Genomic DNA, 16,686 nt, shown 5'->3' on the forward strand with positions numbered 1-16,686 from the left:
TCGATCTTAGTGGTACCTATTGACTAGCAGAAAATTTTATTGCAGTACATATTGTCTTAATTTCTTGTACCTAATTTAAAGGATGAGTTAAGTAATATATTATGCGATAGAAAGCAAAATTAATTATTACAAACAAAATAAACAGTATTTTTACCACTTCACCTCGCTTTTACCTCTGTTCCAGTGACTTGGCCCATTGTTAGCTTGGTCCACGGGCCAAGTCGCTGAATTGAATTTTAAATATTTTTCTTCCAACAACTGGGCCCTCCTACAATGTTCTCAACACCAAATCAACAAAAATATGCTCTAGAATCTTAGAGTGAAACTCAATGAAATCAACCAAAATTTAATTACGAGATCATAGCTCAATCGATTTCTTTTCATTATAGCACCTGTGTGAGAGCAAATTGATAATAAATTAATATTATTATAGCCCAGACCTTCCCTCAGGTCTAAGAACAATGCCTAAGAGCGGTTTCGCGCTACGTGACCGAATCCGTGAAATTACGGTCCAGAGACTGTAGTCGTAGAACTACATATTTGTATGGTAGAATGTATACGCACTAGCGGCCGTTTCCCATAATCAATCCTTGTCCAAATCCGGATTGCAACTTTCCAATCTGTTTTCGATCAAATATCCTTATTTTTTGTATACGTTAACACTTTAATATTGTTGAAATAGGTAGTCTTATAAACAATGAAAATGTAAAAACATCGAAAACCGTATATTTTGACCAAAAACATATTGAAATTTGTCCGTTAAGGACGGATTTGGATTAGGATTGAATATAGAAATCTATTCATAATATAGAAATTGAATTCAGACCGTGCATTGTGGAAAACCTTGGAGGAGGCCTTTGTCCAGCACTGCACAGTGGACGCCATTTGGCTGAAACAAACGAACGAATAGAAATCTAGCATAGATCTGTTTTCCGTCATCCGATTTCTTTAGATAATTTTTAGATTCGTAGTTTGACGAATTCGGATCGGACTTAGTATGAGTTCTTCTTTTTCTTCATTTGTTGATGGCGATGGACTTGTGTTGCTTTATCTTACTTTAACAAACGTCAAACATCTGTCAAACTCTATACAAAAACACCGGTTATTGTTATATCGTCGTCATCGTTTCAGCCAAATGACGTCCACTGCTGGACAAAGGTCTTCCCCAAGGTTTTCCACAAAGACCGGTCCTGCGCAGCCCGCATCCAGGCAACTCCCGCGTCCTTCACCAGATCGTCGGTCCACCTAGTGGGAGGCTTGCCCACACTAGGTCTTATCCTTTGCAGATGCATATTGCATGGTTCTGCTGGTAGGTAACTGTCGTTACCTGTAATAGTTACCCACCCATATGTACGGGACCCTAAGAAAAATAAAAAAACTTAAATAATAATTATTTTAATTTACTTATCAGTTTCAACTAGTTTCCACCTCAGAAATTGGTCTGTCACAAAAAAATCTTATTTCTAACCAATATCAATATCCGTACCTATCTCAAACTTCAGACAAGATGGGTTTCCTATACCAATATTTAATTTTACTCCGTTTCAGCCTCTTCAAGAGTGTTTTGTTGTGACAAGAAACGAGGTGTCCTTCCCTAAACTCGAGTCACTTACTTACCAAAACACTTCAGTGATTAAGGCTGGGTTGCACTTTAACTGTAACAAACACTAAAAGTCTGTCAAACTCTATACAAAAACACTGTTATAGGCACGTTTAAAATAAGGTGTTGCAACACAGCCTTATAAAACACCGGTTATTTTATTTATTATTATAATTTATTCGGAAAACATACAGTGAAACAATAACAGACAAATAACAACTGCTTAAGAAACTACACCATCCATTTACAGGTATTCGCATATTTTATGTGTAACAAAACTGATAAGATCTATCTACACTAAGCAATTAATGAACCGTCGAACCAAAATTTAGCCAATGTGTCCCTAAAAAGATTTGTGTGGTTAAAGTCACAGTTAATGGTGCAACTCAGCCTTAAGCTTGAAAAAGTTACAAACAAACACAATGACATGTTCGTTCTTTCGTTCGTTCGTTTCAGCCGAAAGACGTCCACTGCTGGACAAAGGCCTCCCCCAAGGATCTCCACAAAGACCGGTCCTGCGCCGCTTGCATCCAGGCACCTCCCGCGACCTTCACCAGATCGTCGGTCCACCTAGTGGGAGCTAGTGGGAGCTTAATGCTGTTGTAATGAATATTTATTAACAGAATCATTACTACTTTTATTAAAATTATTACTTATACATTGCCTAAAAATTTACATTGCTTAAAAACTAATCACTATCTTCCAGTCAACTTTTTTGTTTCATCAAAATCTGTTTAGTACTTTTTCCGCCAAGCATTTGACTAGTAAACAATAAAGGTAGCAAAGGTATCAGACTTTACAGTAGGGTAAGTCCAGGATAGATGCCCCACTTTTTGAAACAGCTCTGTAACTCAGTCAGTAAGTTTTTATCAACAATTTGATCTTAGTATCTGTAAACTTTGGTCTTTCGTCTATGATATTACTATAATTATTTTAGTTTAAGTTATACCGATTCTGAGTAAATAGCATTTTAATTGACCTCTAAAAAGTGGGATAGACGCCTAATGTGGGGGATAGAAGACTCACTGTATGATTGCTTCAAAGGATAGATGCCTGATGCAGGGATAGATGACTCGTTAATACAGTTTTTGAATTCTAAGGATCAAATGCTTTTTGAAATCAAACAAGCCAAGTATTATTATTTAAGATTNAGCATATCAGTAAATGATTTGTGGTAAAAAAATTAGTATTTTTATTTAAATATTGCACAGATATGTGGCGCCTAAGTGAGGTCTAAAACCAACTTTTTTTATAAATTCAGTGTCGATGCGGAGGCAGTTACTCCAAACCGAATTGATTAATATTTTGCATGACTTCATTTAAGCCCTAAAGGCACAAAATTTTGACTATTACATTACAGTTATCTGAAAAAAAAATTTTCGCTCCACCCTAATGCATATGTACAGTGGCGGACTTAATGTACCCTGATATCCATTCAATTGGATGTACCCGTGATATCTATTAAATTGGATGTACCCTGATATCCATTCAATTGGATCAAATCAAATCAAATTTCTTTATTTGCGTAATTCCAGGCACATAAGTGGTCTTACATAGATTTGGTAGGTTTCACTGATATCCATTAAATTTGATGTACACTGATATCCATTAAATTTGATGTACACATGATATCAATTAAATTGGACGTACCCCCGATATCCATTAAATTGTATGTACCCTGATTTTCATTAAATTGGACGTACCCCTGATATCTATTTAATCAAATGTACTCTGATATTCATTAATTTGGATGTACCCTGATATCCATTAAATTGGACGTACCATGATATCCATTAAATTGGACGTACCTAGGGTATGCATTATTCGTTCGATATTGGTATTCGAATATTTCGAATACTAAAATTTATGGTATCCGAATACTTCGGATAAAACGATTTTTTCGAATACCGTTTTTTTTCAATATAATGTAAATTAAAAGAAACACTTTTTTGTCTGTAATAATTTTAATAAGGAACAATTTTTGCTTAATACAATCATCTAACTTTAATAACTACTTGAAAATAAAAAAAGAAAAATATTACTTTCTTGTGTTTAGAAAATAAGAACGTAAGAAACTGAATCTAACGTATCATCATTCATTGAACATCTCAAATGATTACAAAAGAATCTATTCGCTGAAAAAACACGTTCAGCTTCGACACTCGTAGGTGGAATTGTTAGTAGAAAATCATAAACACGCTGTAGGTGAATGCTTTTTGGACCGCCTTGATCTAATAACGCCATTTCCACCCTAACAGACGTTTCCAAGTCATCGTTATCGGCCAAATGTTTGGTTGATACCTCAGCAGCACCTTGCAGAGATTCATGAATTTTTGTTATCAACTGTTCCTTAAACGTCTTCGTCGCCTGTGCTCTTTCATCTTCAAACCGCTGTCTTTGTATTTCTCCCAAAGGCAGGTTATCTTCAAAATCAAATTCAATTGGTGTAGTAGTTTTATCTTTGCAGAAATACCTCTCATTAATTTTAACTACTAAGGCAATAATTTCTGTATTAGATGCTTTTGGAAATGCATATGTATCCCTTTCCTCGTAATATTTTGTTGGATCGTGTAAGTATTTTAATGTATTTATCAATGTGGAGTTTCTCCTCTGCAAAATTCTTCTATTTAGGGCTTCAATAAGTTGGCTACTGATTATAATTATCTGGTTTCAATGCCAACTTCTGCATCATAAATTGAAGTGCTATTTCAGCTGATAATAAGTTTGATTTACGCTCGCAAATCAATTCAACAGTAGCCTTTATGATATTAAGAGAACTAGACAGATCATTCAATACTAAAATTTCAGCATCAGAAAAAGTAGTTTTTTCTTTGAGATCAATTAAAGTTTTTTGGATTGCGTCTTTGAATTGCAAAAATCTTGTAACCATATCAGCTAGGCTGCTCCAACGAGTCTTGCAATCGAGAATCAATGTGGTGTCTTTATATTTGGTCTCTAGGTATAAATTAAATAAATCCATTCGTGTAGGCGAGCATTTGAGAAATCTTACTGTTTTACGCACTTTATTTATTAAATCTTTGTAGACTGGTTTGGGAATACTTCCACGGTCGTCAGTATCAATTATAAACCCATTTTCATTTTCAATCTCTATATCAGAATCTTCTTCAGAGTTACTGTCTGCTTCTGAAGAAGATCTGCCAATACCAACACTAGTGTTACCTTCAGCTGAATTTTCCGCTTTATAAAGCACGTCTAGGACAGCACACTGGATGCCATGGGCCAAACACAACTGATGATAAGATGGAAACTCCCTAGTGCGCACATAACACTAGCACCATCGGAAACCATGCAAGAGATATCGTTATCTATGCTTAAGCCGTAATATGCCAATTTTTCCTTTAATATATTGTAACAGTTATCAGATGTTCCACGGCCGCTTATTTTTGTCAATCCTAAGTTTCTAAAACCTTCGGAGAGCTCTGGTGAATGCACATTAACGTTTACTTAGCTGCGATTGCGTGCACTTGTCCATTCATCTAAGCTTACCGCTAACTTCTTGCCTGCAGTCTTTATGTCGTCAAGCTCTTTTATTACTTCTTTTTGTAGTAGTTTACTCTTATTCAAAACTCTTTTCTTAATTGTATTTGGTGAATTCGGTAAATCTTTGTAACCAGCTTTTACAAAAAGCTTTCTCATTGTTTCCGATGAACAAAATATTTTAAATGGTACATCATCTACTGCCGTCATTTTTGCGAGCATCGTATCAAAGTCATCTTCGTCTTTCACATGAAAAAAGTCATTTATTGTTTTTTCCCTTTTTGCTGCCGGCGTTGTTGTAGCATCGGAGTTGGATGTTAAAGAAGTGGAAGCAGTTTGAAGTTGAGACGTTGACGGAAGTGGTTGATTAGACGTTTTTTTAACTAACTGAACAGAATGAACAAGTCTTAGATGATTATGCAGACTCGAAGTTGTTCCAGAGGTTTTAAATATTTTTTTGCACATCTTGCACTGAGCTTGATGACCATCTGTTGTTCGTAAAAAATGTTGCCAGACCGAAGACTTATCTGCAGCACAGCGGATATATTCTTTAAACTCCGGTTTATTCTTTTCATTCATCTTTAATCTGTGAACAAAACAATGACTAAAGCCAACCCAGCCAAGCAAAGCAGAATGCAATTTCTTTGTACCATCGTAACATCTATCTATGAAACATCGCAGGCGAATTACAACCCTTCACAGAAATAGTATCCAAATCAGTCAAACCGTTTTGGAGATAAATGCCAATGTTTTAGTGCACACACAAACAAATAGCCTCTGACCCTTAACGCATAGGTATACTTTACCGGTCCGTCGTACGTGCGTAAAAATTAGTGTAGCACAGCAATTACTTAACGAAAACCTGTGTTATTTACATGCTTAACGATAAAATGTTACATTTACTTAATTAAAACGTTCAAAACATATGTCAACATGTACAAATCGTGTCGTTGCCAATTGCAAAACAAAAAAAAAAAAAGATCCAGCATAACCTGTAACTAACCTTGTCTCTTGTCCTTTAAACACAATAAAAACACCACTTATTGCTATTATTGAGACACTTATAATTTTATTGTAACTTATTTATGAAATGTTAATATCTAGTGAAAACAACGGTAAAGAAGTGACGTACGACTGACACACGCACACATAAACACGTTTTCTTCTTCTTTTATTTTGGCAGCGACTTGGTTTTGGGAACCATGATTTCGCCAATGTCACGTAAATAAATAAAATCGGATACACTGATATTATTAGAATAGAATAGAATAGAATAATTGTTTATTTGCATAAAACACGGTGTACAGTTGTTACAGCTATAAAATAAGTCCACATGTTTTGCTACATCAATTACAGTTTTACAATAATAAAATGTCCAATAAATAAATTATGTCAGCTATTAACATTGCTTAAGTAGTTTGCGGTTAGATATTTTTACAAGTTTTTAATAGGAAAGACGTAAGTATTCGTATTGTTCGAAAAAACCGAATAATTATATAGATGCTATTCGAATAATAAATGTGGCGAATATCCGAATAATATGGATATCCGGATATCCGAATTGCATGCCCTAGACGTACCCCTGATATCAATTTAATTAAATGCACTCTGATATTCATTAATTTGGACGTACCCTGATATCCATTAAATTGGACGTATCCTGATATCCATTAAATTGGACGTACCCTGATATCCATTAAATTGGACGTACCCTGATATCTGATATCCATTTAATTTGATGTACCCTGATATCCATTCAATTGGATGTACCCTTGATATCCATTAAATTGGACGTACCCTGATATCCATTAAATTGGATGTACCCTGATATCCTCATATCCATTAAATTGGATGTACCACGATGTCCATTAAATTGGATGTACCCATGATATCCACTAAATTGGATGTAATTTTTTTTTTCAGGCAACTGATATCCTTTAAATGGGATGTAACCCGGATCTGTTAGGTAGCCTTGTTGTTTACTAAATTCAAATTAACTTATTTGCATTAATTGAACGTAACTGAAATTTGATGTTTATTAAAGTAATGTATAATAGATATTAAAAAAAAAAGAGAGTGAGACGTATGAGTACAATTCAGTCGTTGTTATCGCTGTATAGCGATCTTTTCCATACTTCTATTACAATAATTAACCTTACATTTACTTGACAAAAACTTTCATTAAAATTTATTAACAAGGAAAGGATGTAAGATAAGATAAGATAAGATAATACTTTATTGCCTCGTTTTTACATGCTTTACAAACATAGAAATATAAACAAAAAAATTACATTAAAAAACATAAGAGGCAAAAGGATGAGGCTCAGCATATGCGAGGTCAAGCATACCCTACTCCGCGCTGATTTTCAGCCTCCTCCTTTTCCCTTAGTTGGAAGGTGGGAAACAACCAGTAAAAAGGGGAGGAGGGTAAGATTAAACAGGGGTAATTAAAATACAAAAACAAAAACCCTATAAATACAAAGACAATATTATGTATGTACGGTACTCGTTAGTTTCAGTTGATTGTGTGTGATGTAGTGTTTGTATCTACGTACTAGATAGATACAATACGCTGTCTCACGTACACAAGTGATAGGCAGTCACGTGACGTCGTTACGAGTGGGACGAGTCAGTCGTACGGCAGACGCCGGCGAGTACGGACGTGCCGCAGTGAGATGCTTGGTGTGACGGTGAGCCAGTGTGCACATTTAGGTACACTACAAAATTGAATGAAATTTTAAATATACCGTGTCTTTACAATGCCTGCATGGTTACTGAAAATTCAGTCTTCTAGTTTTATCCACAACGAAGTTACAGGGGGTCGAAAATGGCCTGAATTGCTTCGAGAAAAGGATGGTTTTTTTGCTCGACTTGGTGGGGGCACTGCCGTGCCCCCAGAACACGGTGGTCCGCGACTGACTGGTTTATTTAGAAAAGAAACGCAGCGCGTCGACACTCGATACAATATAGATGCTGTACCGTGCCATTTTAGATGGGAGGTATAAAAATTATAGAAATGAAAAAGTAATTTTAAATTTAACAAAAAGGTTTAATTACGACTCTTCAGGGAGTGGATAAACAATTGCAACGCGAAGAATCACCAGTCTTAAGCTCAATCAAAACCACTGCCCTTTTATCCGTGGAGAAGCGATGACACGAAGTTGGGGTCACGAAGTTGTGATATCGTAGGGTAGTCCGATGACAAAAATGCAGCAATCACCTCCGCCGTAAGCCTGATTATGGAGAGTGAGCCGGGAGCAGCAATCGAAATCCGGTACTGGATCCCCGTTATCGGGGTGACGCACACAGACTTAATTAGATTCTGAGGTGTAAAAACTTCACGAGTTCGTAAACCTTATATTTAAAAAATCTGCAGTTAAAGTGGTACGTGTCTGCGTACGGATGTTTCGCGAGACACAGTGATGGATTCGCGATCGCTGCGAGCATTCGCCGCGCCTNAGCAGGATAGGATAGATGCCCCTAGGAGCATAGGACATGGCCCTAAGGGCATCTATACCCAAAAAAAATTAGGCAACTATCCTCTTAGCATAGGATAGGTGCCTTTTTTAATAAAAAATATAATAACACTAAAAATCGAATTAAACATAGCTATCCCGTCTAATTTATAAGATAGTCTATCAAATTATATAAAAATCTGCTTCATTTTACAGCTGACAAAAAAATTATCCATTAAAAGATACTTACCAATTTTATTTCGACGCTCGCTAAAGTTTGGCCGCGGAAGATTTTTGCTCTCACTGGCTAAACGAACGCACTCTTTGATGGTTTGCGAGGTGAAAAGTGGTACGGGGAGGTCCTTTTCTATTATACATACTATAACTTTATGCTAAGTTGCTTGTAACATAGTGTACTTAAAATCGCGGCACCTATCCCACTGGGGCATGTATCCTGGAATTACCCTATGGCTCGCGTTTCCTCTGAAGTACTTACTGTCTTTTCATATAACGTTTATTTACGTTGTTTTTAATAACATTGAATAATTACTACTCGTAATATTTAAAAAAAATGTGTCCCATCCAAGAATTGAACCCTAAATCTTTTAAGAAGTTTTATCGAAGTTTTTATAATTTCTTTAAGTAAAACCATAGATATAGAAAAGTAAGGGAAATAAAAGAATTAACTTTAATACTTAAGTCATTTATTTATTTAACCTATTAATAATTAATACTATGTACAGATTCTTTGTATGGCAGCTTAATGAGTTACAATAAATTAATTTAACTATTGAGTATTACACTATGAACCTAACTCCTTTAAAACGTTGTTAACATTCGAATAGTTTTCGCAGTGTTTTGTTTTCTATTGTCAAATCGAAAACAATTTTTTTTTCGTTATGGCGTCCGTAGGTTTTATGACTATTGCTTGCCAGTGTCATTTCAGATTTTTTTGCAACGTAATTGAGAAAGGAGGTTTGTAATTTAGTTTATTTCCCGCCCCTGTAGATGGTGGCCGCTTGTCCGATCGTTTGGACAGCTGGTGCTGCCTTGATGATGCCATCCCTGACGTTTCTGCCGACTTTCTCCTGTAGACAAAAGAAATAGTGTTAAAACCAATGATAAATAACCAAGAGAAGTTCTTGTATCTAGTAGAGTGTAAGAATAGATAAGCTTGAGTTGCACCATCTTACTTTAACGTCAAACTCCATACAAAAACACCGGTAATTGTTATAGTTACTGTTAAAGTATGTTGGTGTAACTCAGCCTTAGACTTTATACATCTCTCAACATGTTTCGATTAGGCCTTGATTAAAATGCTATTTTAAAAAATACGAAATAATAAAATGTATTTTTTGGCCAAAGAGGTTGTCTTTTGTTATGTAAAAGTAAAAAATCTTTACAATCCTAGGACCTGTCACAATATTCCAGAGTTAAAATATTTTTAAGCAGTTTTGTGACAGTCATTGAACATTCGAACTGCAAAAATTAAATTTTAAATTCAGAAAAAAATTGTTTTTTTTTTACATAAAAATAGGCAAAGGAATAACTTACAAGCTTCTTGAAAATCTTCCACTTGGGCGCTGCAGAAACAGTGCTCATGGCCAGGAACAGAGCGAAGACGAAGAAGAAAACCTTTGCGAAGTTCATGTTTACGATTAAAAAGTTTAAATTCAAACTTCGAATTCTTTCGAACAGTCGAACGCTGTGTTTTGTTTTGAATGATGCACTACAGCGTTTGCTTCTCGTTTTATAGTAACTTCAACCGTTGTTTCATCGTTAACTATACATTTATTTTGAACTTTAATGCTTTGAGATACGGGTGCTCGTTTGCTATGACGTAAAGTATTGATAATAATGGGTACGCAAATAAAGCGCACGCGTATTAGTCACTACGAACCTACGCGCTTCGTTACTAGTAAATTGTGCAGATACCCTCATTAATCATGAATGAAAAAAGTGACGGATTAGAAGATGGAAATGCTGATAACTTGAGTGACTCTGCTGTCGTTGAAGAATGCGAAAGGGAAATGCAAGATATTTTTGAATGGAGTAACCTAGAGACGGAATCTCACCGATCTCAGCGGCAAATAGATGCTATTGTTGAAAAGAGAAATCGGGAAGAAAGTGGAGAAAGTGACGATGAAGATTTTACTACGGTAACAAGAAGAAGACCGAAACGTTTACATAGAAGTAATTCGTCTAGTCAGCCGTTCAATGGGAGCAGTACTAGTTCCGGGGATGAATTCCAGGTGTGTATTACATCATTACAAATATTACCAAAACAGATGGCACTAGCTAAGATATTAAAAGCGGAAAGAATCGATAATATCCTCAGAATTAAGTACAAAAACCCATACAAAGTGCTTATTCAACTAAAAAATAAAAACCAAGCTGAAATTCTTATGAAATGTCCCAAACTTCTTGAGCTGGGTTGCAGGTGTCACATAATATCTGAATTGAATATATCTTATGGAGTTGTTAAAGGTGTCGATCTTGAGATGGACGAGAAAGAGCTGATGGAAACCTTTGAGAGCACTGTTGAGATAATCTCATTAAATCGTTTGAAACGCTTGGATACACAAGGGAAATGGGTAAATAGTGAGACGATTCGTATTGGTTTTAAAAACCCTATATTACCAGAATACATACATGCTTATGGTTGTAGATTCAAAGTTGAACGATACGTGTTCCCGGTGACTCAATGTTCCGGCTGCTGGAAGTTTGGCCACTTAGTGAAATTTTGTCCTTTGAAAAAAATCAAATGTCCAAAATGTGGAGATAATCACATCAATTGCGAGAAAAAAGAAATAAAATGCCTGAACTGCAAGGGAAACCACATTGTTCTAGACAAGACATGCCCAGTCTTCCTTAAAGAAAAAAAAATTCGCAATATAATGAGTGAACAAAACCTACCTTATAAAAAAGCATTGGAATTTGTATTAAGTGACAAAGAAATTGGTAATCAGAAGAATGTCTCTTTAGATAATGGTGATAGTCAATCTGTTATTCTACCAACAACATCAGTCCCTACCTGGGCCAGTCGCGTTAAGGAATTTAGCTCTAATAATACAAGTTCACCGACTAGTCAAAGTGAAACCACACTCTTTAGAAGGGAAGAAAAGCGAAAACCGACTATGAAACAGACGAGTAAAACTAAATTTATGAAAAGAATATCAAAAGAAAATGATAACCAACATTCACAAATGGAAGAAGAAAGATATGAAAGTGAAGATATACCTGAGGAGAAAAACGATGACGATGAACAAACACAAGTAAATAAAAAAAAGAGGAGGTTCGAACTGAAAACACTATTAAGAAAAATTAGAGAAATTGTCACGTGTGATTCAGAGCTGGATGAAAAAATTATTTCACTATTTAAAGTACTTTTTGAGGAACTTAAGCAATATGTTTTAAACTTAATATTAAGTACTGATTGTATAAAACCGTTATTGCAATATCTCTATGGATAACCATAATTTTAATATTGTACAGTGGAACTCACAAAGTCTTAGGCCAAAAATAAGCTGTCTTGATGCGTTTTTGACTTCCGAAAAAATTCATATTGCGCTTATCAGTGAGACTTGGTTAGAAGAGGAAGTGCCTCTAAATATTAGTGAATACAACATACATAGAAGGGATAGAGCTGATGGCTATGGAGGAGTGGCTATTTTAACACATAAATCGGTTCGGACACGACTAAGTCCTATTAGTATTTGTAACTCTGGAATAGAAGTTATCTCTGTCAAAATTCTGAACTGTCAAAACATCGAAAATGTTGTATCTATATATTGTCCTTCATCAGTTCGCACATCTACATCTGATTGGGACAGCCTTTTTTCTGTATTCAAAAAGAAAACAATAATAGCTGGCGACTTTAATGCGCATCACTCTAATTGGTCATACAAAAACGATTCTAGGGGTTTTCAAGTGTTTGAATCTTCGTTGGAAAATGGTTTTATATCACTGAATGACGGTCAATCCACTAGGATTAAATTGGTGAATCAAGTATTGCAAGAGTCTTCACCAGACATAAGCTTTACGTCGTCCGACATAGCATCTAAATTTAACTGGCGAACTTATAATGAAAATCTAGGTAGTGACCATCTCATCATTAAACTATCGATAGAATATGATGAAACTCTTTCTAATTTTATACAAAAGAGAAACTTTAAAAAAGCCAACTGGCAGGGATACAAGGATGACATACACTCAACTTTAACAGAGTTTTCTAGTGATAATTTTGACACTATTCAAAGTAGATACGACTTTTTTCAAACTCAAATTTATAAATCAGTTGAGAAAAATATTCCCCTTTATAAAGTTAACACTAATGCACAGAAAAAATTTAAACCTAAAAATTATTGGACTCCGGAACTATCACATATAGTAGCACAGCGTAGGTTAGCTCTAAAGCTTTTTCGGCGTAACCCTACCCCGCAAAATCTTAATATTTTAGAAAACAAGACAGCGGAAGCTAAACATTTAATTAAAAAAGCTAAATCAGAATCATGGCAAAAGTTTTGTTCCTCAATAGATGGAAGTAGCTCTATAACAGAGGTGTGGCAAAAGATGCGCTGGATAAAGGGAAATCGTAAATCTAAACATAGTCCTTCACATAAAAAATTGGAAGAATTGTTATGTACCCTAGCACCTGATACGGTCATAGAAAGCTCTCCTACCTTCGAATCGACTAATATGTTATTAGAATCGAACTTCACTTTGCAAGAACTCTTACATTGTATCAAAAAGAAAAAAGATTCAGCCCCAGGTGAAGATGGTGTGACGTACTCTATGATTGAGAATTTGCCAGAGGTTGGACATAGTATATTAATAAACCTTTATAATGATATTTTTCGCACAAGTATGATCCCAAACCAATGGCAAAACATCACTATTGTACCAATCCCCAAACCTAATAATCAAATGTCTGAACCTAAACTTAGGCCTATATCCCTTATTTCTTGTATGTGTAAGATATTTCACACCATGATTGTGAGACGCTTGGAGTGGTACGCAGAAAGGAATAAAATCATCCCCGTACATTCTACTGGCTTTAGAAAAGCTCAGTCTTGTGTCGATCCCCTAATACGCCTTATTACTTACATACAAATTGGCTTTTCTCAAAATTTGCCTACATTAGCCTGCTTTCTAGATATAGATAATGCCTATAATAATATTTTGGTTCATAGAGCTGTCAAAATTTTAGATGAATTGAAAGTTGGATCTTTAATCTGTAAATATTTTTGGAATTTTTTAACTAATAGACGCTTAAAAATAAATAGTAGTGATGAAGGTGACTTAGTAAGGTACACTAGCAAAGGTTTAGCCCAAGGAGACCCAATCTCACCTTTACTGTTCAATATTGTGACCTCTAAAATCTGTCAAGAAATAAAAAATGTAATGGTTAGCCAATATGCAGACGATTTTGTTTTTTACACAAGACATAAAAATATTACTCAATGCGAAACAAATATTCAAATCAGTATAAACTCTATGATAGCCCTTTTAGCGGATTTGGGTTTAGAGATATCACGAAGTAAAACAAAATATTGTCTGTTTAGCAGGGGACACAGAAAACAGGTACTAAATTTAAGAATTTTGGAACATCGTATTTTATCAGTGGATTGTATGAAATACTTAGGGATATGGCTGGATAGATCTTTACAATGGAGAAAACATATCAATGAAACATACGAAAAAGCACAGAGGTTTTTAAATATTTTAAAAGTTTTGGCAGGATCTGGATGGGGAGTTCATCCTAAACATTTGAGAACATTATATATCACACTAATTAGAAGTAGACTTGATTATGGATGTTTTCTATACGATAACAGTGCCAAGACTAATATTGCAAAATTGGACAAACTTCAAAACCAGTCTCTAAGAATCATTGGCGGTTTTATAAAAAGTACACCCATCCATGTAATGGAAAGTGAATTATGTATTCCACCCCTGAGCATAAGACGACATTTCCTTTCCTTAAAATTCTGCCTCAAAGCTCGTGCTTGGGCTAACAGTGTATCCATACAACAATTAACTGAACTGAGTGAACTATGTCTTGATAGTTACTGGGCTAACAAAAAGAAACCTTTACTTATCACTGCTTTTAATAATACAAAAGAAAGCAATATTTTTTCAACATATCCCCTTCAAATGTTTCAACTTGATATTTGGGTAACAAATATTAATATTCAAAACACTATAATAATTGATTTAGAATGCATTAAAGTTTGTAAGGAATCTCTACACAAAGGTACGATTAAATATGAGGTTATCAGAGAAATAAATCATAAATATGGATCATGGCTGAAAATATACACAGATGGATCAATTTCAAAAGAGGGAAAGGGAGCTGCTTATTTTTGTCCCAATCAACAGCATAGGATGTCTTTTAGATTTACAGCAAATGTGTCTATAATGACATTGGAACTAGTTGCCATTTATGAGGCGATTCTGTATGCAATTAAGATTAAGAGTAGTCAGAATGTAATTCTCACCGATAGCAAAAGCGCTTTGCAACACATAGCTCGGACCGCCTCTGGTTTCAGAGGGGTACCGATAGCTTATCAAATACTGGCAAAGCTTCATGACTGCAATAATACTGACATTGGCCTTAGACTTCAGTGGGTTCCATCACACATTGGTTTAAATGGAAATGAAGAGGCCGACAGATTGGCAAAACTAGCTGTGACGAACGGAAATGAATACGAAATTTCCTTATTTTATACGGAGGTTCTTCAGTCTTGCCGGAGACTATGCCGTACTGAATGGATAAAGCACTTTGACGAACGATCTAAAAGTATAGGTATCTGGTACAAGACCATCCAAAGTCAGCCTCTTCAAATCCCGTGGTGTTGCAACACCAAATTAAATAGAGGTGATATTGTTACATTACATAGATTAAGATCCGGGCACTATCCTTCGAACAAATTTGGGTACCTCATGAAAAAAGTTAGCTCACCAAATTGTGACTTTTGTGGACATGGCACAATTGATGACGTCCAACATTTGTTGACGGAATGTGTCCGGAATGAGAGTAAGCGGCGAATACTTATGTCAGCGTTGCAGCTGGACCGGCTTGGGGTTGGTATCTTTCAGAGTATACTGAGCGAACCTACTTCCGAGTCGGCTAGTATGTTGTGTGGTATGGTAATCAGTCGTAGACCCTAACATTAACATTGTAATAATATTAAAAACACAGAATAACAATGTAGATAGGTACAATAGGACTGGCATGTCTTTGTAAGATAAAAGTCCTTTATCAAATAAAAAGATTTAAAAAAAAAAAGTTCGTTTGGGATCTCCCGTGCCTCCGAAGCGAGTTATTCCCCTACTGAGAGTAATTTGGCGCAGTTTTACAATGTTTACACTGCAGATTGTTGACATAACATTGCTGATAAGATAACTATGCCGTATATTTTATGACTATCTATTAGACGAACTTTTTTAAAGAAATGTTTTATCTAATTGTTATTGTTGAAATAATGTAGTATGTAACTATATGACTCGGTATTTGGATTTAGGTTTTAACTCTAATTAAGCTATACAGGGTGCAGTGCCGGATTAGCCACGTAGCAAGAGTAGCAAATGCTACGGGCCCCGCGAATTTGGGGGCCCCGCGCTCCAAAGCCTGTCTGACCGAAATAAAAAAAGATTAGTTTAGATAGGAGCGTAAAATATCTCGCATTAGGGTTACCTACGTGAGTGCGACAAACGTTACATCGAATTTTGTTTATTCGAAAACCTTTCTGCGAAGTTACTATACTGCGACACCGCATTAGGTTATTCTTTACTTTCACTTGAAAATCTAAAACTCGATTTCATCACGTTAAATCATTAAAATAAGTAGTTAGGTATTTTACGAACTTTTTAACGTGAATGTTCTATAATAGGCCAGTAGAATTAAACACAAAAATGAATTAAATCTGAAACAATTCCTACTAAAGATTTTAGTGCTTTAATGGCTTCATTAGTTGCCCATAAAGACTCTCCTAGGTTTTCGACTTCGACGGAGTTGTGCTTATGTGGTGGGGGCCCCCGAAAGGGGCGCTTTTTCGGTTTTCCGGTTATACCGCGTAAAGGACTTACCCTATCGAAAAGTGGTCTTCCTGACGGTTGAAGGTCATTTAA

At 35.5% G+C, this 16,686-nt stretch overlaps 2 protein-coding genes across 2 annotated transcripts; one reads left to right on the forward strand and one right to left on the reverse strand.

Annotated features, from left to right (window-relative positions):
- Positions 1-9,500: 9,500 nt before the first annotated feature.
- LOC114365130 (cecropin-like) lies at positions 9,501-10,297 on the reverse strand. Its single transcript, XM_028321619.1, has 2 exons — positions 10,108-10,297; positions 9,501-9,641 (listed from the first exon to the last, which is right to left on the reverse strand). Exons 1-2 carry the CDS (start codon positions 10,201-10,203, stop codon positions 9,543-9,545), a joined length of 195 nt encoding a protein of 64 aa, XP_028177420.1. The 5' UTR covers positions 10,204-10,297; the 3' UTR covers positions 9,501-9,542.
- A 202-nt stretch (positions 10,298-10,499) lies between these two features.
- LOC114365134 (uncharacterized) lies at positions 10,500-12,548 on the forward strand. Its single transcript, XM_028321624.1, has 2 exons — positions 10,500-11,828; positions 12,543-12,548. Exons 1-2 carry the CDS (start codon positions 10,500-10,502, stop codon positions 12,546-12,548), a joined length of 1,335 nt encoding a protein of 444 aa, XP_028177425.1.
- The last annotated feature ends 4,138 nt before the right edge of the window (positions 12,549-16,686 follow it).

This window comes from Ostrinia furnacalis, unplaced genomic scaffold, assembly GCF_004193835.3.
Source record: "Ostrinia furnacalis isolate ACB-3 unplaced genomic scaffold, ASM419383v2 OfSCF7556, whole genome shotgun sequence".
Classification (NCBI taxonomy): domain Eukaryota; kingdom Metazoa; phylum Arthropoda; class Insecta; order Lepidoptera; family Crambidae; genus Ostrinia; species Ostrinia furnacalis.